The sequence below is a fragment of the Natrix helvetica genome (assembly GCF_964273705.1).
Source record: "Natrix helvetica genome assembly, chromosome: 7".
NCBI lineage: Eukaryota > Metazoa > Chordata > Lepidosauria > Squamata > Natricidae > Natrix > Natrix helvetica.
This window is the reverse complement of record NC_138558.1, coordinates 61,153,625-61,178,226: the sequence shown is the minus strand read 5'-3', so window position 1 is coordinate 61,178,226 and position 24,602 is coordinate 61,153,625. Positions and strand designations below refer to the sequence as shown.

Genomic DNA, 24,602 nt, shown 5'->3' with positions numbered 1-24,602 from the left:
TCTTGATGGATTCCTTGTGCTTATCATCAAATTCTCAGCTTATGTGGAGTCCAATCTATTAGGAGCTGTATATAAGGGCTTGTGGAATAATATATAAAGATGCCTTTCTATGAATTGATATTATATCCGTCATATATGGGGAGATGGCTACTACTCAGTGTACAGGTGATGAATTTTGACAGTTTTTATCATATCTGCAATGATTAGAGTTTTGTAACTAAACTATATTTATATATTGTATAATATAATAACAGAGTTGGAAGGGACTTTGAAAGTCTTTTAGTCCAAGCCCCTGCTTAGACAGGAAACCTTACACCACTTCAGACAAATGGTTATCCAACATCTTCTTAAAACTTCCAGTGTTGGAGCATTCACACTATTTATTTATATTTATAATTTTAAATACTTTAATAGTGAATGTAATTAATTAATTTATTATTTATTATTCACACTTATAGACCGCCCCCTCTCCCGAAGAGGACTCGGGGCGGTGTACAGTCACTAAAATACGTTGTAAAATACATACATAAACAGTTAAATAATTAAATACGTAGGTGAAGGAGGTTGTGAGACTGTAATAGAATAATAAATATAATACGTTAAAAGCCTATTAAAACCCCAAACCCAATTAAAATAAATGAATCCCGGGAGGTAAAACTAAGAAAGTGCCAGGCCAGCTGATTGAAATAGGTGAGTCTTTAACTTTTGCCGGAAGGAACGGAGGTCGGTGGTAGTTCGAATGTCTGGGGGGAGGTCATTCCAGAGGGTTGGGCCCATCACAGAGAAGGATCTACTCCTAGGTGTCGCCCGCTGGCATTGCCTAGCAGACGGCACCAGGAGGAGCCCCTCCCTGTGTGAGCGGATAGGTCGCAGGGACGTGTGTGGTAGGATGCGATCCTGCAGATAACTAGGTCCTCTGCCATGGATCGCTTTAAAGATGGTGATCAATACCTTGAAACGCACCCGAAAGGCCACAGGTAGCCAGTGCAGCTCGCGCAGGAGAGGTGTTACGTGGGAGTAACGGGTACTTCCCATAATAACCCGCGCGGCTGCGTTCTGAACTAGCTGCAGTCTCCGGATGCGTCCCAAGGGAAGCCCCATGTAGAGGGCATTGCAGTAGTCCAGGCGAGACGTCACCAGCGCATGAGTGACCGTGCGCAGGGCACTCCGGTCCAGTAGGGGGCGCAATTGGTGCACCAGGCGAACCTGGTGGAATGCCCCCCTTGCCACGGCTGCCACATGGTCCTCCATTGACAGCCGGGCATCAAGGAGGACACCCAAATTGCGCGCCCGCTCCACAGGGGGCAACTGTTCGCCCCCTATGGCCAGCGATGGAGTCAGCTGGCTGAACCGAGGTGCCGGCAACCACAGCCACTCGGTCTTGGAGGGGTTGAGTCTGAGTCTGTTGTCCCCCATCCAGACCCCGACGGCTTCCAAACACCGGGACATCACTTCGACAGCCTCGTTGGGGTGGTTTGGGGTTGAAATATACAGCTGAGTATCATCAGCGTAGAGATGGTACTCAACCCCAAAACCACGGATGATCTCACCCAGCGGCTTCACATATGCGTTGAACAGGAGAGGCGAGAGGACCGACCCCTGTGGCACCCCACAAGTGAGTGGCCTCAGGGACGACCTCTGTCCCCCTGTCAACACACATTGCTTCCGGTCGGAGAGGTAGGAGCCGAACCACCGCAAAACGGTGCCTCCGACTCCCATCCCCTCCAACCGGCGCAATAGGATACCATGGTCGATGGTATCAAAAGCCGCCGAGAGGTCTAATAGGACCAGGATAGAGGAGCAACCCCTATCTCTGGCCCTCCAGAGATCATCGACCAACGCGACCAAGGCTGTCTCGGTGCTGTGCCCGGGTCGGAAGCCGGACTGGCGTGGGTCTAGATAGTCGGATTCGTCTAGGTGTCGCGGGAACTGCTGCGCCACCACATTCTCAACAACCTTCGCCACGAAGGGGAGGTTGGAGACTGGACGATAGTTAGCTAGCTCCATTGGGTCGAGCGAAGGCCTCTTGAGCAAGGGTCTCACCACCGCCTCTTTCAAGGCGGTTGGTAAGTATCCCTCACCCAGTGATGCGCTCACCAGGCCCAGGAGCCAGCCTCGTGTCACCTCCCAGGCTGCCAGTACCAGCCAGGAGGGGCACGGGTCCGTTAAACAAGTGGTGGGTCGCAGCCGTCCACGCAACCTGTCCAAATCCTCGGGGGCAACAGAGTCAAACTCCTCCCAGAATGGTCTCTCAAGACTCGCTGTTGGCGGCTCGTCTGGTCCACTGACGGAGGTCCACCCGCTCCGGATCTGATCGATTTTGTCCTGAAGATAATCCCCAAACTCCTCTGCTCTACCCTGTAAGGGTGTCTCCCGCGCCCTCTGCGATAAAAGGGAGCGAGTCACCCTAAACAGGGCGGCAGGGCGGTTATCCACGGACGCAATAAGAGCAGCACAATGCCTACGTTTGGCCGCTCTTATTGCCACAAGGTAAGTCCGCAAATAGGCTCTTACCTGTGTTCGGTCAGATTCGGAGCGTGAGGACCTCCACCTGCTCTCTAGACGTCTCCTGTGGCGCTTCATCACCCTAAGCTCCTCAGTGAACCAAGGAGCCCGGGTGGGTCGATGCCGCAGGAGAGGTCGCAAAGGCGCAACCCGGTCCAAGGCCCCAGTCGTCGCCCTATTCCAGGCAGTCACTAGGTCCTCGGAGCGGGAGCGGGACAAGGCTACAGGAATTGGCCCAAGCTCCGTCTGGAATCTATCAGATTCCATCAGGCGCCTGGGGCGGTACCAGTTTATAGAGTCTGGTTCCGCCTCCTCGCGGTGGGGGATAGCGCCAGGGAAGTCCAGCCGGAGGGATGAGTGGTCTGACCATGACAGGGGCGTGATGACTAAATCCCCTATTCCCAGATCACTCGTCCACTGTTGACTTAAGAATTAAGTCTTCACTATAAAAAAAACACAGAAATGTATTGCCAGGTTATAAAGATAGTAGCACATAGCAGTCACGTGCAGTCAGGGGAGGCAGGGGAGGCAGAGCCTCACCGCTCTCATCATGAAAATAAAAAAAAATTACTCCGGGAAGCCGTGAAAGTGGCTGGGAGAGGCGCACGGCTTGGTTTAGCCTCCCTGGACACCTCAGCAGCAGCCCCAAGTGTGCCGATCTCGCCATTTTTTGCATCGGGCGAGCCCGGGATCCTTGCAAGGGGAATGGGACCACATGTGCAGGGGAAGGGGATCGCGGCTGTGCTAATCTGAGGCTGTGCACTGCTGAGGAGCCGCCTGCACACGTGGTCCCATTCCCCTTGCAAGGATCCCGGGCTCGCCGGATGCAAAAAATGCCTAGGTAACATCATCAGTGCTAGAAGGGGGGGGGGGAGGAGGAGAAAGGAGAAGTTTCTCTTCTCAGAAATGTCTTCTTAGTGGAGCTGCGGCAGCCTGTCTGTCCCTTTCTGACATTTCTGAGAAGAGAAACTTCTCCATTTGGGCTGCGCCCGTGCGATCGGAGCAACCACGCGGTTTGATGACGTCACCAGCCTCACCAGTCATAAACCTCACCGCACGTCACTGCCACATAGGCTATTGTGATAGCATTCTTTGACATTAATCTTACATCTCGGACAATTGTGAGTTTTACTGACAAAAAAAAACTTGTGTTAGGTTTTTCTTTTAATCTTTTATACTTGATTTTTTAAAATCTAAAGTTTCTTTTTTTTCCTGTGTATGTTTTTTCAGGCTTTACTGGAGACTCAAGTACTACTACGCACCCGGGTTGCAAATTTTACCTTCAACCTTGGATTTTCAGGAAAGTTTTACCATACAGGTAAGCAGAAACCACATAATAGCAATTAAAAGCCTATGAAAAATATTAGAGACATTTTTCGTGATATTGCAAATACCTTAATATTAAAACTACAATTTTTAAAAAGTTAAAATACAAGAATTTCCTGTTCTAAACAAACTCTGTTTTAAAAATCAGTTACTACAAAACTTCATAAATATTAACTCTGGTTTATAATTAATCAATTCTACTACTTTGAACTCCTAAATATTTGTTTTGAAATAATATTTCTTTAGACAAGTAGAAGAAAAATATTTAAAAATTGCAAAACTATCTCTACTTAGTTTTAAATTTAAAAATTTAACAACTTTGATAAATATAAATTCTACACAGTTATCACATGAAAATTCACTATGAATCTATATCTTATTAAATTGATATATGTTTTATCAATGTCTTTGAAATATATAATTCTTTTTTTAATATGCATATTTCAATTTTGAGCATTTCACCTCTCCAACACAATGTATGGAATTTGTAGGTTTATTTCAAAAGCATGCTAAAATTACATAGAAAAATAGTCTGGCCATTGTCTTAAACCAGGGGTGTCCAAACTTGGCAACTTTAAGACTTGTGACTTCAACTCCCAGAATTCCCCAGCCAGCAGAGCTGGCTGGGGAATTCTAGGAGTTGAAGTCCACAAGTCTTAAAGTTGCCAAGTTTGGACACCCCTGTATAATGTTAACAGAAGGATTAGAAAGAGCAAATAGGACCATCAGGTATTTATATTAAGATAACACAAAGCATAATAGGTGCCATAAATGGCTTTTTTTCATTCTGTAATATAGAATAAAATATAAAATATAGACATCTGAAGTTCTCACCTTTCAAGCAAGAGTCTTATTTGCATGATAAAAACCCTGCTGTGATTTCACATGGATACAAATTAGTCTTACCAAAATACTGTCACGTAAGCAAGGAGGCATCCTGGAAGGATTTGTATGGTCTGAAGGAGAAAAGATGTGATTTAAAAGGAATTTAAATTAAATGAAAAGAGGATTACTTCACATTTTGACTCCTAAGTAATTAACTGATTCTGCCCCCACTTGCTGATTCTGCAGATTAGTTTTACCTGCTTCCAGGCTCATTTTGTGTATTTCGTCACTCTGCCTCCAGTTTTTTTTTTTAATGCCTGTTTAAACTTTATTCATTTGCTGTCCGTTTCTCAACTATATTTCTTCATTAAGAGGCAGCTTTAAAAGTAAGCAAAGATTAAAGGCTTCACAGCGGTCAGTGCAGTTTCCATAAATCCAGTCTGCTCTTCACCACCTCAACTTCATTATTGACCTACTTACCGTTCAAAAATTAATAGAAAATATTAGTTAGGATTTGGCATTACTGTACAAATATTTTGCATTTTCTGCGTGGTTTAAGTTGAAGAAATAAGAATGCATTACAGTAGACTAGGGGTGTCAAACTCATGGCCTGCGGGCCAGAGGAGTCAGGTGTTGGCCCCGCCTCTGCCCGTTTTAGCAAAGGGAGAAAAAGTCCTGATACGTCATTTGATGACGCCATGACGACGCGAGTTTGACACCCTTGCAGTAGATAGTAGAAGGAGTTCAGTGCTCAGCCTTATTGAACAATGCACGTATGAAATGATCACCAACTGGTGTTGCTATTATTTAGATAGAAATGGAATAGTGTTAGAGCATGCTTAAAGTTTGCCGTGTAGCCAAAACCCAATTAGTCATGTGGTGATAATATGAAGCCATAACTGCTTTCATATCATGAGCTACCAAGAAAAGCTAGTATAGTAGCATTTATGACATTGCATTACTTCATGGAGTATTATAGCCTTTGGGAAATTATGGTAGCATGCTAAATTTTATTTGCACTCAACCTGTGGGAGCTACATAATGCAGAAACATTTGAAAATATAAGGTAACTCTACTTTCCTCCATGATTAATTTATAGATTGTTATCGGAACGGTCTTTACCTTGAATTATTGCCTGTTTGAAAGCCAACTAAATTTTATTTTTAGGAGAGCATATGTGAGACAATAAACTTATATTAAAACACAGACAGAGAGAAACATACACAAAAACCCACGCCTAAACCTCTCAGTGGCAAATAACCAAATGAAGATGCAAGAAGCAATAGCGCCTTATTGCTCCTTTTGTCATAATTTGGACTCACTAAGAAATATGCATTGCTTCTTCAGGATATGAAGAAGGCTGGCTACTAATCTTCAAAAAGAATCCTGGCAGCATGTGAATTAATCAACAGAAAATGCCTTTGAGCATTGCCTTGAGTTCCCCTCTGTGTGATTAACCTCTGTGTGGTTGGCAATATATAATATAACTTCCTAGTTATATGGTGCTTTTTCAGGAATAAGAGAGGGCTGAATTAGGTCTTCGTTTCTAAATTATTTTTCAGTAGCTTTAGTTCTGTACTTCATTAATATCGGTAAGATGAAAGTATAATAGATGTTCTCTACATTATTTCTTTGCTATCCACATTGTCAGATTAAGGTAATGAAAGAAGGAAAGAGCTCAAAGGAAATATATTAGCTGCTGAAATGAACTTCAACTTTTAAAAATCCTTTCTACCGGCAACCAGCTAAAATGTCTGAAATCTCGTTCCTTTATCTTATATTATCATAGGAAAGTATTTATATGAAAGACCGGTTTTCAATTTATTTCACTCTCTATTCATTGATTTCTCAGATACCTCAAAATATATTTTTCCACCGTCAGAAGCACAAGGTTTAGTAGTAAGGGAAAATTCCAAAATCTCAACACTAGTTCAATGAAATTAAATGAAGCACAAATCAAGTACCATATTCTTCGGACTATAAGATGCTCTGGACTATTAGACGCACCTAGCTTTTGGGGAGGAAAACAAGAAAAAAAATCTGCCTCTGCCTCCCAGCAATTTGCCTCCTTGCAGCAAACAGCAAATCACCTGGTCAGCTTCAGCACAGCCTGATTTTATACAAGCATCTGATTGAATTAAGGACATACCATGGAGGTTCAACGGTGACAAAATTTGAATCAAATTGGAAGTCAAGATTTAATTTCAATCTATTTATCATTTGATTTACTAAAATGTCTGACTTTCATGGAAAGGAATCAAATGCCTGCAGCTGGTTCCTCCTCCCCCCTCCCTTATACAAAGGAACAAATATAACAGGAATGATAGACCTTTTGGAGGACATTAATCCTGTTTCAGCCAGATAGTTGAAAGACTTATGCTCAAACACCCTTTGAAACAGCCTGGTCAGCTTCAGCACAGCCTGATTTAGCATGAACAGCTGATTGGTGGTTGGATGTGTCTCCTGGAATACCACCTATCAGCTGTTCCAAATTGCAGGGATCGCCACTGCCCATTGTCGCCACTCCCGTGCACCCCATTTTTTGCCTCCGTGCGTCCCATTTTCAGCCTCTGCTTGCCCCATTTTGGGACTATTCCAGGGGGCAGGGATCGCCTATCCCTGCCACCTGGAATGGGCCAAAAATGAGATGTGCAGAGGCTGCAAATGGGCATGCAGAGGTGGTAATAGGCGGAGACAGCGATGGGCAGTGGCAATGCCTGCAGACTGGAACAGCTAATAGGTGGTATTCCGGGAGGCCGATCCAACCACAAATCAGCTGCTCATGCTAAATCAGGCTGTGCTGAAGTTGACCAGCTGTTTGTTTGCTGGTTGCTCCAAGAAGGCAAATTGCTGGGAGGCAGAGGCCAAAGGGTGGGAGCCAGCGGGTGGGTGGGGATTCGGCAACATTAGCTGTATAAGATACCCAGACATTTCCACCCACTTTGGGGGAGGGGAGTCCATCTTATACCCCAAAAAATACATACTTAGAAATATCATGAAGCAAATATTGTAGTTTATTTAAATGTACATTTTGAACTTTATCATTCTATATCATTTACATCAATATTTTCATATTTTAGAGAGTGTACTCAGACCTGTGTACACGCCATTTTGTTCTCTGCTTCCCTTACTTCTCCAAAACTTTCTGGAATGAAATAGACTCCATCCATTCTGACCAAAGTTCTGGGGAAGGCAAAATAAAATTCACTATGAATTTAAAAACAAGCAGAACAATTGTTTGTACCAGTGGTGGGTTCTGGATCCTGTTGCAACTGGTACAGTTGCAACGTGGTCCAGCGTCCTCCACATAAACGTGTGCAGTGCGTGCATGCATCTTACCATCCAGCGACACCTCTGCAATGCTCTAGATGCTCGGCAGAGCGTTGCACAGGCACTGTACATGCTGTGTGCAGAAGCGCCAAAGAGTTTAAAGACAGGTAAGGAGCGCGGGCGGGTGGGCCTCCAGAGCACTGTACCGAAACAGTACCCGGTGGTCCGGGCAGGCTCCGGTACACCCGTACCGGGGCGTACCATCTGCAACCCACTACTGGTTTGTACACAACAAAGCTCTTATTTGCCCAAGTTAGAGTGCCATTTTTTTTCCTACTCTCCCTTGTCCTCACACCTCAAAATAAATTTATCAGGGGCTGAAGAATATATCACACATAATGTTGCATGGAAGGGAGATATACTGTATTTTTCACACTATAAGATGCACCAGACCATAAGATGCACCTTAGCCTTAGCGGAGGAAAACAAGAAAAAAAATATTCCTCTACTTCCCAGCATCCATCTGATATTAATCTGACTAGCATCCTTGCAGCAAACAGCCTGGTCAGCTTCAGCACGTGGCTTGACAGGGCTCTGCTCCATTGTACCTACCACCAGTCAACTGAGCTGAGTAGTTGCCACTGCCACTGGGGAACATTGGAGTCTTTGCTGCAGAGCAGCTGATTGGCGATTGGATCGGCCTCCCAGAATACTGCTGTTCAGCTGCCATGCGGTGACTGGTGGTGGCTCTCCCCACCACCTAAAACAGCTGAGTGCTGGCTTTCCAGAAAGCCAATTCAACCACCAATCATCTGCTCAGCAGCGAAGGCTCCAGCGTTCCCTGGCAGCAATGAATGGTGGCAGCAGTGACAGGCGGCGGCGGTGACAGCCAACCTCTCTCCCCCTGTCACAGTATTTGCTCTATAAGATGCACAGACATTTCCACCCAGTTTTCTTGGGGGGGGGGGATGCGTCTTATAGTGCAAAGGCTAAAAATAGGTACAAAAGAGATATGATTTAATGGTTTTAATGTACAGAAGTTATATCTAAGCTATGTTCATAACGACTTAATTCTAGATATTTTTCCCAAGATTATCCCTGCAATATGAAACAGGATAATAAATCTAAGTAGATGCAAGTTCAGGGAAAGTAGTTTCTATCAAGTGAAAAGAAATTTAGAGTGACACTCAAATAACTGGCTGCCTTTCATTTGAAGTTTTTCTGAAGATAAATAAAATTAATTAATCTCCTGTGAGGGATGCTACTCATCTCAGCACATAACTTCATTATTATTTAAACTGTACCTGTTCTTTACTAATGGTCTAAGCCTACTTGAGAAATTCTTGCCTCGGCTGAAATAACTTGACATGAATTTGCAGGGTTGAGTTCAGCCTGCAGATTACCATATTCTCTGATTTGACGATAACCTGGAAAATGTATCTTCCAATCTTTCTCTTTCAAGATATTGATTTGCCAGATATTTCCCATAACTTTGGGAACCAGGCATATGTATCATTTGTTCAATAACTACCATTTGTTCATTACGACCATAATTTTAGTCACTAAACAAATGATTGTAACTAAAGGACTACCTCTGTGGAAAAGACTGACATTTCTGCCTATGTGAAATAGCTAATTAGATGCTTGGATTAAAACTATGCATACAATTCAAAATAGACGAAAGTCTCAAAGCAACATAATATGGAAAAATGTACTTCAGAGAAAAATGAACCTTGAGGGTTGTGTTCACTGACTGAGAGATTAATAGAAAGCAGCAGCATCTATTTTTGTCCTCCAGAAATGGTTGCCAAGTGCAAATAAGTTAGTGTGCATGAGCATCAGTAACGGGTTTAAAAATTTTTAGAACCTCTTCTGTAGGTGTGGGAGTGGCTTGCCCTCCATGTGACCATGGCCATGTGGGCGTGGCCAACTTGTAAAATGTGGTGAAACTCACTTAACAACGCTCTTGCTTAGCAACCAAAATGTTGGCTCAGAAACTCTGGCATTTGTAGCACGCAAGTCTTAAAGCTGTCAAGTTACAAGACCCTTGCACCCCTAACCCTTTAGAAAAAAAAAACATGGGTGTTCAAAGTTGACAGCTTTAAGACTTGTGGACTTCAACTCCCAGAATTCCTCCTCTCGCTCTTCATCTTGATGATGTGTGGACAGGCGGGGGGAGGGAGCTGGAACTGGTTCTAAACGGCACCGTAGATTCATGGAACCTCTTCTATAGAAGTGGCTAGAACTGGCAGGAACCCACCCCTGATGTGCATCCAATGATCAGCTGGCTGGCATGCATCTGTAGGCTGGTTTTTGGCACTACCACACATGCAAAGGGATCACTCTCCAGAATAGCCGAACTTCTGAGTTCTGACATGCATGTACACCCAACAATCCGCTGGTTGTAAGCTGCGCACACCAGTTTTCGGCACTGCTATGTACATGAAGGACAGCTGATTGTCACATGTGCATGCAGGCCAGAAACCCGGAAGACAAACAGGCAAAGCTGTGCATGCTGGGTGATATGGTTTCATGTGCTACTTTGGGCACATGTCCCATAGGTTCTCCATCACGGGCTTATCATAAGTAATAGAATATATATTTTTTTCCAAATTCTTCAAGGGCATCCACATTTAAACAATTCACAGAACTCTTAAATTATAGTGCAAATATATTTTAAAATTGGGTTCCACATTCCTACTCTAAAGATTTGGCTCATGCTGACACCAACTTTCAACTTTTTGATGTGATCATATTATTAGTTTTAGTTATTCCACTCCGTTCTAATCTCCTGTAGGAATATACTGATAAAATGTATATCATGTCACATTTCTTTCTATTTGGAAATAGAAATTAGTCCAAATTAGATCCATATGGAATGTAAAATGGTGCTAAGGCTTAATTGCGGTGAACATACTTAGGATTATGTATTCTACAGAGCCTTTTAAAACTCACTAAAATAGTACAAATCCACAAGATAGGCTTGTGATTTCCATTAAGCAGTTGCTATACTATGTATCCTGTTAAGGAAGCCCTACTTTTAAGGTTGGTACAGTTGCTTTGTCATTTCAACTTAGAGGCGGCATGCCATTTTCCATACAAATGTGTACTTTCTTATCCAATTATAAATAAAACATGGGGTGTGTTCTTTAATTAATGTAAATGTGGCTTGTTTAGCCAAACAAGTTTTTAAGGTAAGATGATGAACAAGTTTTGTTTTATCAGTTTTATGGAAATTTTAACAAGTTTTATCAGTACATGGGAACTTCTCTGCTTCAGTTATTTCTTCCCTAATGCATAATTTTGGTTCCTGAACAAATATTGAACGTAAGATTTCAAAAAAGAAAATAAGATTGTGGATCTGACAGAATGGAATCCAGGAGTATTGTAACATAATTTTATTCAATTTTAACTTGATATATTATAATATCATGTTCAGAATATATATGATAAAACAACCAATCCCAATTATATCCCCAGCAGGGGGGGAAATGATTTTTGGGGATTTATTATAGGTCATCATTTATTCCTTCTTTTATTCCTAAATAAATCATTGACAGGACTAAATCAGGAAGGATCTGTTTGAAAAGATGGTGATTTGTATTCTGCTTCTGAGTTTTTGAATTGAAATGCTTACTTTGTGGGATATCTCTGACTTAATTCTCATGACTTTTGTTGTTCAGAGTAACAATTTCACTAACCTGTAATGAATAGACAATAATAATAAAAAATATTAGTTGCTCTTGTGAAAGAGCTTCCAAAGGATCAGATTTATCCCTATGATGGAGACAAGACAGAATTAGATGGATCTTGCTTTAGTCAGAAAAGGTTGCATCCTGCAACGGTATCTATAACACCATCAAACATGCACACCTGACTATCCTTAATAAGTGGACAAAAAATGCCAAATTTACTCTGACCATCTGGCTAACGGTGTGACAAACCATTATAAAATCCTCCAGGGTGATTCATTATCATCCTTATTATCTTGTCATTGCTATGATCGCACTTTCAGTTATTTTGAAAAAAAATCTTGGCTACCAAGCAGCAAAAAATGCTAATAAAATCTCTCATTTGCTTTCTATGGATGATATGAAGCTTTCTGGAAAATCAGAAATTGAAATCCAGTCATTGACAAACATTGTAATTTTTTTAACATAGAATTTGATGTAGGAAAATGTGTTACGATAGCAATCAAATCAGTCAATAAATCACAAATAGTAATGGAATTGAAATGCCAAATGACCAAATCTCAAGAGCCATTGGGATGAAATCTACAAGTATCTGAGTATTTTATAGTTGGATAACAAAAAGTATGGAGAAATTTTAAAAAAGTGATTAGTAAAGAATATATTCAAAGAGTGAGAAAATTGCTAAAGACAAAATTGAATGGTTGAAACACCATCAAAGCTATCAATATCTGGGCCATGCCTATGATATGATACACTGTAAGAATTATTAACTGAACATAAGCTGAACTAGAAAATTTGAACTGAAAAACAAAAATAACTCATAACTATTGATCTTATATTTCATTCCTGTAGTGATACGGATAAATTATACCTGCTCTTCAGAAATAGAAGCAGAGGTTTGCTTTAAGTCTAACTGTCAATCAAGAAGAGTGTGTTTTGACTGATTATGTAAAAAAAAAACCAAGCATTGATGCAAGTTCAAATTGGAACTTACTAAATATACATTAAATGAAGTGAATATCAAAATAATGTAAAAGAAACGGCAAGAAAAAGTACTGCATATTCAATTTCCACAAAAGATCAAGTGGATAAACACTGAACCTGAATTGCACCTAGAACTTTAAAAAAATAAACCTTGATTCTGACAGCCCAAGAGCAAGATATTGGAATTAATGCAATCAAGAGCAGAACTGAAAATTCATCAAATCAATAGTTTTACTTCTTTACTTTAAATTTAAAAATAAAGTTAAAGTTCAGTCTGTGCAAAGATACAGAAGATACAGTAATTTCTTATATTCAGCTCATGCAAGAAGATTGTACAAACCAATTGTACAAACAATGACATAAACACAGTGACCAAAATGATTCACTGAATCACCTGTAAAAATTACCATGTACCAGTAATGAAAAAATGTGGCACTCTTTAGTTGAAAAAATAATTTAAAAATGACCAGGGTAAAATATTGTAGGTTTTCCGAATATACTGATATTCTGATATCACGACCAAACATAATTCTGATTGAAAAGAAGAGAGTGTGAGTAATTGATGTGGCAATACCAAGGGTAGAAGACAAAGAATCGGAAGAGATCACAAAGTATCAGCATCTGAAAATCAAAACTGAAACATTATGGCATAAACTGGCAGTCCTAGTGATGGACCTAGTGGTACATTGGGCACCATACCAAAAATATTTTAGATGACACTTAGGAAATCTGTGAATTGACAAAAAAGGGACAACTCGGGAGTAAGGTTTGGAGGTGATTGGCTGCTCACATAGGACATAAAGGAGGAGCAAAGGCACATGAACCTTTGCAGGAAGCAACTTGGTTCATGCTGGTCAGTTTACCTTCTGAAATTCCGTTTGGACTCTTTGCTTCATGTGGCCAAGCTAGTCGATAATTAAGTCTTTGGCAGCGTTTTCAAAGAAGATAAAGGAAGCCTAGGTCAGAACAACCATAAAGCTTTTGTTTCCTGAACACTTTGGGGTGTATTTATGGATACTTGGCTGCTAATCATGAAAGTAATCTGTAATTTAACCTATCATGTACTGTTTTATAGAAGTCATCTGTTTTGGCAAAGTACACCATTCACTGGTTATGTTGCACACATGAAAGAAACATATGAAAATATGGAACTGTTGCTGAAGCACACCTGGTACATTAAGTACAACTAGAATATCTGTGGAGATTTAACAGTGTGTCTCTGCTGCTGGAATGCAGGTTGGATATACCATGTACTGTTATTACATATACAAATGGAATAGCCATGCAAGACAAACTCATTACATTAAAAAGAAATGACCACTATGAAAGAATTTATTTCCTGGACAGAAACATGTGGCACCTGAACTACTTGCTGGTCTGACAAAGGTATTTTTGCTTTGGCTTCACCTAAAACTTGGACTGATGAAAAATTTCGTAGAAATAATAAACAAGGAAGGTAAAAGTTTTCTCCCATCGGAAGGGGAGGTAAAGAAGATATTAGACTGTGCAGAAATGAATAGGTTGACATTGAGAATAAAGGACAAGGAGTAATCTGTGTACTACAGGACATGGGGGCGATTTTATGAGTGGCTTGAAAAAGATATAAATAGAAAGAAAAAGGAACAAAACATGAAATAAGTATCTCAGATGACACATGATTAAGTTAGGGGGAGGGGAAATAAGAAAATATCAAAATGTAAATATACAGGTGGAAAAATGATATGAATTGACATATGTTAAATAACAATTATAAGAATGTATATCTAAGAATGAATTTGAAAGGAAAAATAAAAAAAAACCTTTTACAAAAAAAAGGAAGGTAAAAGTTTTTTATTTGATACAGATGTTTCCAAGACTATCTGATACCAAAATTAAGGAAGACATTTTTGTTGATCCACAGATTAGATACATCACCAATGACAAGCAGTTTGAAGATCTGTTAGTAGGGCCAGAGGAAATTGCCTGGAAAGCATTCAAGGATATCATTGAGAATTTTCTTGGAAACTACAGAACATCAAATTCAGCTAACAAATTTCTTATCACATATAAGACCATGAAATGCAAGGCAATGCACAAAGAAAGCTGTCTTTTCATCAAATTGCAGCCTATCTCAAACATGCATGTAGATTCTAAGCATGCATATTTTCTGTCAGGCAGGACCTTATAATTGGTTTCAACTTAGCATTCAATGCAAAAAAAATGTTGCTTAGATTCTACAAAATCCAATATTTATATTTTATCCCAGAATTCCTGAGGATTTAATGCATTATATGCAGACTTCCCAAACCTGTTGAAGACATATGTGCTAAGCACATTAGTTCCTGCATAAAGACATTTTGGTAACAATTCTTTTTTGATACTGCCTTTAAATTTTATATGAATTTTCATTAAACATGCAGCAACATAAACAGCGCTGCAAAACGAATGCGTTTCATACTATCACTGGTCTGAAAACAAATTGTACCATCAATCACGTCTTTTACAATGTAACATTTGCCTTTCATTTCTTAGGAACCGTCGAAGAAGATGAAGGAGATGACTTGTTGTTGGGGTCTGTAGATGAATTCTGGTGGTTTCCTCACATGTGGAGCCACATGCAACCTCATCTGTTCCATAATGAGTCCTCGCTAGTGGAGCAGATGATTCTGAACAAGGAATTTGCACTAGTGAGTATCTCTAAAATATAGGTAGATGCAAAATTGGCTGCCCTCAACATTGTACAGTAATTCTTTTTTGTAGTAAAATGAGGTTAAGAGATTTACTGTAAGTCTAATCCATATATATATGGATATACACATACATACATACATACATACATACATACATACATACATACATACATGCAGGATCTCACCTGCCATCTACAAGCTTGGGCTTAAAATGGGAACGGAGGTGTCGTCTTTCTGTAAACGTTGCAAAGACAATCTCAATCTTACACGGGAAAAGACCCAAATACAACAAAACCAGCATACCTACACCCGTGAAAATCTACGAAAACAAATATATATATACACATACATACATACACATACACACACACACACACACACACACACACACACACACACACACATACATACATACATATATATATATATATATATATAGTAAGAAAAGCTGGTTACTTTGATTTTCCAGATTTTAGGAATGAAGTGGTGTTTCTAGGAGAATGACATAACAGACGATTGGTTATGAAACAAATATTTCCAGTGACTTATGCCTCTGTACTATCTCTGAGCATATAATAATAATAATAATAATAATAATAATAATAATAATAATAATAGTAATAGTAATAGTAATAGTAATAGTAATAATAATAATAATAATAATAATAATAATAATAATAATAATAATAATAATAATAATAATAATAATAATAATAATTTTATTTGATTAGCCGCAACCCTCTCCCGAAGGACTCGGGGCGGCGTACAATCAAAACAGATAAAATACAGATAAAGACAAACATACATACATAAAGAACAAAGACATATACATGTGCATGGAGGAGGTAGACTCATAAGTGAAAGACAATTAAAAAACACAATTTAAAATCCCATTAAATAAAATTACTGAATTAAAAAACCCATCAGGAGCGTTATGAAGTTATGATTGAGCCAGGCCGGCTATTTGGAATAGGTGGGTCTTGAGCTTTACACGGAAGGAGCGGAGGTCAGTAGTGCTCCTAATATCCGGGGGGAGGTCATTCCACAGGGCTGGGCCCGCCACAGAGAAGGCTCTGCTCCTAGGCGCCGCCCCATGGCACTGTCTGGTGGACGGCACCTGGAGAAGTCCCTCTCTGTGCGAGCGGATGGGTCGTAGGGATGTATGGGGCAGAATACGATCCCGCAGGTAACTAGGTCCTGAGCCATGGAGCGCTTTAAAGATCGTAATCAAGACCTTGAAACGCACCCGATAGACCACAGGAAGCCAGTGCAGCTCGCGCAGGAGAGGTGTCACATGGGAGTACTTAGTACTCCCCATAATCACCCGCGCGGCCGCATTCTGGACCAACTGCAGTCTCCGAGTGCATTTCAAGGGAAGCCCCATGTAGAGAGCGTTACAGTAGTCCAGGAGAGACGTCACCAGTGCATGGGTGACTGTGTGTAGGGCGTCCCGGTCCAATAGAGAGCACAATTGGCGCACCAGGCGAACCTGGTGGAACGCCCCCCTGGCCACTGCTGTCACATGGTCATCCATGGACAGCCTGGCATCCAGGAGGACGCCCAAATTGCGCGCCCGCTCCACGGGGGCGAGTTGAATGCCCCCAATGGCCAGAGATGGGATTAACTGGTTGAACTGGGGGGCCGGAACCCACAGCCACTCCGTCTTGGAAGGGTTGAGCTTGAGTCGGTTGTCATCCATCCAGACCCGTACGGCTTCCACACACCGGGACATCACTTCGATGGCCTTGTTGGGGTGGTTCGGGGTGGAAATGTACAGCTGAGTATCATCAGCTGGATTTGGATATGAGTTTCTTCTCATAATTCTTTATTTTGAAACTAAATTTGGATTGGACAGTCCTTCAAGTAGAGAACTCTGTTCATAATCTCTCTATATATAAAAATTACACTCTGTGTATATGTGTGTGTGTTCCAGCATAACTCTGGAACCCCTTGAGCAATTTCAACCAAACTTGATACACAGATGACTTATTCTCTGGAAACAAATACTGTGGGGGTAAGACACCCCTAACACCCCTGGGGGGGTGTTCTGTTAAGATACAGCCTGTTGTGCCTTAAAATGGCTTCTTCTGTATTGCCATAAAATGGCAGTGTTTCATGGTAATGGCTTCACAGTACTCCACAAGAGGGCTCCCTCTGGTAAGGGGCAAAATCCAATATTAAAAATTACATTTGGTCCAGACATTTTCAACAAGGCTTTCATTATCTTTGAGGACAAATGTATGGCCATGATCAATATATCATTAGTGGGGCACGGGAAAACATTTGTAACTAATTTAATTGTTGCCAAAATCAGGGCTTTTCCTGTTTAATACAGATTAGGATAAATAAATACCCTGGCAAGGCTAGGTTATCAGCTAGTCATAGATAAAGCAGGATTTAGTATTCCTATAGCCTTATATTTCAAATCACTTTCACAACAACTACTGCTTTATTTTAATTCAAAACATAGTATATGGAATCTTAGATTATCCTGTTATATATTAGGTTAATTAATGTAGAATGGGTGAAATATAAATAGTGTAAAACAGACAAAAAGTGGCCACACAGTTTTGATTCCTTTTTTCATATATTGAAAATCTTCCCATTCCTCTTTGCTTTGAACATATTTTGAAGAATCTTAGGGTATTCCAGAAAGAAACAGTTCCATCATTAGAAAGAGACCTCTGGATTTATCTCAGTCATGGCCAGTTCCACAATATATTAGAAATACATAATTGTTGCTATTATTATCATTTACCAGATATATTATCAATAGAGTAAATTATGTTCCAATTCAAGAATTTGGAATTGCTATTTATTGTGGTGATGTTCCCGGCTACCCATGAAAGAGACTGGACACAAGGATTGTCCTAGGGATGAGTCGCCCCGAGCAAAGCCCTGCACACTCTATTTATTCAATACACATGAAAGTCTAAAGCACCAAAAGATAATTAGTTACACGTAAAAGTACACATAAGAAGTTAATTATCACCATTCAAAGAATCAAGGTTCCTTACAGACAATCCACATATCCTGTCAGACATGAATACGTGACCAAGAGCACAACCAATTCAATCCCACAACTCCCCCTTTTTTTTTTCCTTCACTTGCCATAAGCTCATCTTGGCTGCTTGAGTACATAATTGTCCTTTTTCCAGATACCATATTCCTACATACAGACATCAAAGATGGAATACATTGAATAAAACAACAAGAACAAATTATTGTTTTTGGTTAAGCTAAAAAATAACAGGCTACTCGAGACCATAGCTGTAATGTGTACGTCTGTACGTAACCATTCCTTTATTCCACATCTGGTTCTGCTAATTAGGTGAGCTTATAGGCGTCCAAGATAACCAATTACTGAGATCATGGTAGCTTTCTACACATGTCTTTACGTAAGGTTACCTCTAGCACAAATGATGACTAAATAACTTAAAACATTTCCCAACAGACCTGTGGGTAAAAGCTTTCCCACCAGGATCCTAGGGTATCAATTTTCAAATCAAAGGCCAAATTGTGTAAAATATTGAATTGGTACTGGATAGTTCTGGATTCATCTGAAAGATTAAAACAACACATTAATTACTAACATAGACCAAATTACATACAACCACATTAGTCTCAGAGTCACAAGTGATGTCTGAAGTTGCTGTTTGGAAAGCAACACAAGAATTAACTAGCTAAAGCAAGATTGTGCTTCACTAATATTAACAGAAATGTAATTAAAAGTTTCGTAACCATATGTAAAAAACCATCCTTGCAGAAGCCAAACATAAGCAAAGTGAAAGGAAATCTCCTCAAAGCTGTACAATTTAAAGCAGGTGAACTAATATGGAAACAGTGAGGCTTTTTACTTAAAGATATACAGTTAATTACTTTAGCACATGTTACATTTTCAGGAACTGCTACTATGGGAGTATACAAAGCAATTGCATCAGGTGGAGGATCATAAGCAATTAATCCTCAATGAAAGGTAGTCTTATAATTCGAACCAATGAAGTGTAGAATTACTGCAGGCAAGATTCAAACAGGATCCAAGCATGTAGAAAGCAAATGTTTCATGTACAGTTCAAGTCAGTGTGTGTGATGTTAGTTGCACCCATAGATTTTTATTACAGTCACTGTTCAAATGAGTTTTCGGGTGAGATGACAGAACAAGTAAACATAAACAAATGATGACTAGAGAATTGGCAAAAATGGCAGCGCATTAGTTCCACGTGTCATTGTTTCAGCACTGCTTTGGTGGTTTTTGGTTTTTCACATCACTGGACAGCTGTTTTGGCAAGATCGTATTGGCCACTGTGCTGTCTGTAAAGTCATCTTGGTCATCTCTGGAACTGGATTTGGGAACTGGTATGACAATATTTTTGGCTGGACAAGCATCACATGCTAGAATCCACAAAGATCTGTAGAAGCAAACACAGCATGTCCTCGTCCCCCTTGCGGGGGAGGCAAACAAACTTTTTAAATCTATTATGTTACCTATGCCAAATTAGCCAAATTGGGGTACACCAAATTGTTAGGTACCCAAAATCCCTCCTTTTTTATTTGTTTGAGAAGACAGTCCCTAAGGACCAATTAAGGAAAAAAATCCCAAAATTAAAATAATGTTCCAATAATACAAGATTACAAAAAGCCAATAAAAAATAGACCAGGCCATTATCAGTCTTTAGAAAGAAAAGTTTACCCAAGGCAGTAAAGGCTGAAAAAAGGTGAGGAAAAAAAAACATGATTAGCTGTTTCTTCTCAATAAAATGTGGCCAAAAAAAAATAGATAAATGAATTGACTTCTAAGGAGCCAAAAAGGAAACATAGGTGACATCCATTTGCCATAGTGATTAGAGGCCAAATCATGGGGATTAAGTTCCGTTTCCCCAGAGGGGGATGCCCCAAAACACTGGGGGCAAGATGAAACAATTTGCTTGACCTGGTTGAGTGGCATATGGCAAAATTGTGCCAGTCCCCAGGCATTTTGATGAAAAAATTATCAAAAAAAATCTGAAGAAAAAACGTAGTTAAAAAAATTACCTAGAAAATTAAAACTAAGTTGACACACATAATGAAAGTCAGAAATATAGTCAAAAAGTTTGTTAAAAAAGATGTGAAAAGTTAAAATAGCAACAGACAATTTTTAGTGTTGCAAGAACAACGGTATTGCGAGGTAGGAAAAGAGAAGTCGTTAAACACGCAAGCCAAAGAACTTCAGGCAAATGATATGAAATACAGACCACATAGTCAGTTAAAGCACAGTGAAGAAAGAAGTTATTCTGAAAACAAAATTAAAAATCAGATTTTGGAATAGGAAAAATAATATTAATTAAATCAGTCCAATTTCTACAACAAACCCAAGGTTATTAATTCAACAACTGCCTAAAAAAATAATAATGGCAAAACATGTTAAAAACGGAGTCTTTTTGTCTTAAAAATATTAAAAGAATAAGCTGACAAGTTACGCAAACCACAAATGGAATGCTCAAAATCTCATTAATCTTTTCAACTGTGGCAAGGGCACGAAAGAGAAACAAAATAAATCAAATAAAAAACTTTAAGTAGTGGCAGACACAGACGGACGAACCCAAACAAAGGTTCCCCATCAGCTGCCATAAATTAATTAGCAAAATACCTCCGTGTGCATTTAAACAAAGAAATTTGGAGCAAAAAAAGATTGTAACATTTCATGCAGTTATGCTTTTTTTCTGAAACAATCTGCAATACAATACAATACAATAGTAGAGCCAGAAGGGACCCTGGAGGTCCTCTAGTCCAACCCCCCTGCCTAGGCAGGAAACCCTATACCATTTCAGACAAATAACCATTCAACATCCTCTCAAAGACCTCCAGTGTTGGGGCATTCACAACCCCTGGAGGCAAGCCATTCCATTGAACAACTGCTCTTAGAGGCATTCACAGGTATCACTGGGGTGTTTCATACACACACTCATGGTAAAAATGAGCAGACACTTATTCTCCCCGCCTTTCCTACTTCCCTCCAAAGAATGACCCAGAAGGAAGATTGGGGGGGGGGGGGGAATTCACACAGGCAATCACGTGGATCTCTGGATCCATTCACTTATCACTCCCTGGGGCATGGGGGACACATACTCACATTCATACTGCAATCAGACCTTCATGCTTGCTCATGCCAAACAATCATAGGTATTTCAGAAAGCCTTTTTTCATAAGCCACCAAGCTTCATTTTCTTTTATTAGAGGATCTCACCCTCCCTTCAGGTTTTGAAATGATAACACACATGCATACACACACATTCCATTAAACAACTTTGTAACTTACTGTTTCTTTATATGAAAAGGAATCAAACTACATTCATACCAACTTTTACCACCAACATACTCACATTTGCACTGCAATCATTAATTTCACATACAAAAATCCCATTTCATTCTTTCTTCATGCAAGGCAGTTATTACAATTACTTCAGGGAGCTGTACATAAGCCAATTAGCTCCATTTTCTATTATTAAAGGATCTCAACTTCCCTCCAGGTCTGGAAATGATCACACACACACACATGGCCAGAAAATCAGCAAATTTGTTGACAAAATCTAAATCAAAACTGTCTTCTGGAAGCCAAGTTTCTACTTTAGGACCAATCGAGTAGGTTGGCCAGATAAATGTGCAGAGGTTCTTTTTTACTCAGGTTGAAGGCAAACCTTTAGTAGGAATTTCCTTCATTTCATACATGCACACACAAGGCAACATTCTCCTCCTTCCCCCTAAAAGGAAAAAAAATCTATACTCACCTGAAGAGTACAATCTTCTAGGGCTGAAAGACAGGAGAACAAGGTTCCCTCTCCCACAGAAAAGGCATTGTTGGAGGATTAGAGGTAAGGGAGCGTGGGGGGGGGGGAGAGATAGCTTGCAGACAGAGTTTGAAAAATAAAACCATCAGTTACTAAACAGATAAACATTATGGGAATATCACAGATGAGAAATGGAGTCTGGATTCACATGCTTCAGGAAAGAAATGAACAGGTAAAATCATTTAGACACACAATAAAGGCAAGGATGAAACTTTTTTTTAACTGCCAGGAAATCTCTTCCCAGCTCCAAGCCGTTTCTCTCCTTAATCAGTTTTATTTCTTTCTCTTTCAACTGACCTGCTTTCCCATTAAGCTGAAAATAAAAGTAATTTCGCCTAGTTATCTCCCTTATCTCCTTGACGTGTTCTAACTGAACTGTTGAGAGATCACCACTCATACTCACGTAGAATCAGAATCGACCCGCAACAACCTGATGGAGCTCTGGCCAAGTCCTGGCGAAAGTAGAGTGGAAGGCGGACGCATTGGGGGGAATCCCGTTGGATTTTCCCTTTCCAATCACGTCGGGGGTCACCACTTGTGGTGATGTTCCCGGCTACCCATGAAAGAGACTGGACACAAGGATTGTCCTAGGGATGAGTCGCCCCGAGCAAAGCCCGGCACACTCTATTTATTCAATACACATGAAAGTCTAAAGCACCAAAAGATAATTAGTTACACGTAAAAGTACACATAAGAAGTTAATTATCACCATTCAAAGAATCAGACAATCCACATATCCTGTCAGACATGAATACGTGACCAAGAGCACAACCAATTCAATCCCACAATTTATTGGCTTTATTTTGTATTCATTTTGATGATGATAATGATGAATACTGTTTTCTAAATACTGTATATTATCTATTGTAAATTAATATTACCACTACATTTTAGAAACAATAGTCAAGAAGGAGTCTCTGAAAAGCTTTCTAGATGGGTTTATAATTTCCCGTCTTTTGATTCAAGCCCAGACCATAGCCTTAGAATTAAAAATACTTTTCCAACCTGATACCATTCAAACTCCATATCCAAATTAGTCAAAGACTATGATGGCTGAGAATTCTGGAAATTGTATTTCTGGCACATCTGGAGGGATGATTTTGTTAGATGTCTATGACTAGTTGCAAATCTGAAAACTTTTCTACACTATGAACTTAAAAGTAATTTAGTAATTTTAATATTGTCCATGAAGGTCTACCTATCAATATGAAGGGATCTGATAGCATTACAATAAATTTGTTTCAGTTTTTTACCAATATTAAGGTAAAAACTAAGAAATTAAGAATTATCATATGAAAGCATCTGTAGCTAAAAACTCTAAAGATGATAAATATAGAATTAAAACATGGAGAGGTAAAATGTGTAAATCTGTATTCCTTATCCTTAAAAACCTATAGCATAAGCCATGGTAACCAAAACTGCACAAGTACGCAACTTGAAATTATGGTAACAATATAATAGACATGAAACATATTGAGCTTGATTGACTCTAACTGGCAATCAGTTCCCCGAAGATTTTACCTACTGCCAAGCAAAACTTGGCAATATTATATTTCACAAAGAACTTGGAATTATGTAGTAGTAAGAGAATATAAAGTTGATCTCCATGGCTTGGTAAGATGACACCTTGTTGTAGAATAATAGTACTGCAGATGTGTATGTAACATGAATATGAAAAAAAAAAGAATATTCTTTGTGGTTTCAACATTTACCAACATTTCAGGGCACACATGTTCTAGGAAGGAGTTATTCTTATATATTCTTTCTAAGATAATTAAGGAATGAGCACTATAGTCAGGCAAAGGTTACGCCTTTTAGCTGGATAAGATTGATAGCTAGTATAGTGAGTTACAGATTTGGAGAAAGACCTGGCAACCTACTCCTCAAAAAGCTCACCAAGAAAATTCTATGTGAAGGGTCTCAAACATGTCACATGTTAACTCACGAAGCATTCCTGACATGCCCTCGGGTTGCCATAGGCAGGAGGATAGGGAATGAGGCCTCCCAGCTTCATTGAGGAACTTGCATTTTAGTCAAAACAAAGCACATTCCAGTGGCAATGTCAAGGTCATCTCCAGGTGGACCCATAGTAGCCAGAGGGCATGTCCTCTACAACTCGCGAAATTGCTTTGTTGGGGAATGTGACTGATGACTCACCTTGGGGGGAGGGGGAAACAGGGTCAGAGCCAAAGCGTGAATTAAGTAATGTCAGAGTTGGTTTCACTTAGTCCGTGCCAACATGAAGCTCCTAATAAATAACTGTATTTCATTTGAAACTTGGCTTGTGGCTCATGATTTAATTAGGGCACCGGTCGGAACCATGACATCAGATAGGGACCAACAGTATGACAATAGTAACCCCAATTGTTTAGATAGGCAGTGAAGTAAGCAAATGTATGTGTTGCGCAGATATACACTGGATAGCCACATGGAATGTCAGAGGAATGAGCTAGGGTAAATTAAATATTGTCAAATATGAGATGATCAGATTGGGAATTGATCTCCTT

General features: G+C 39.9%; 1 protein-coding gene across 2 annotated transcripts in view; it reads left to right on the top strand.

Moving 5' to 3' along the window:
• Positions 1 to 24,602, top strand: part of NDST4 (N-deacetylase and N-sulfotransferase 4) — a 167,189-nt gene that overhangs the window by 68,605 nt on the left and 73,982 nt on the right. For both annotated transcript variants that reach the window (XM_081959865.1, XM_081959864.1), the window contains exons 3-4: positions 3,736 to 3,823; positions 15,114 to 15,268. In XM_081959865.1, coding sequence (XP_081815991.1) covers positions 3,736 to 3,823; positions 15,114 to 15,268 — 243 coding nt within the window. The remainder of the gene's footprint in view (positions 1 to 3,735; positions 3,824 to 15,113; positions 15,269 to 24,602) is intronic.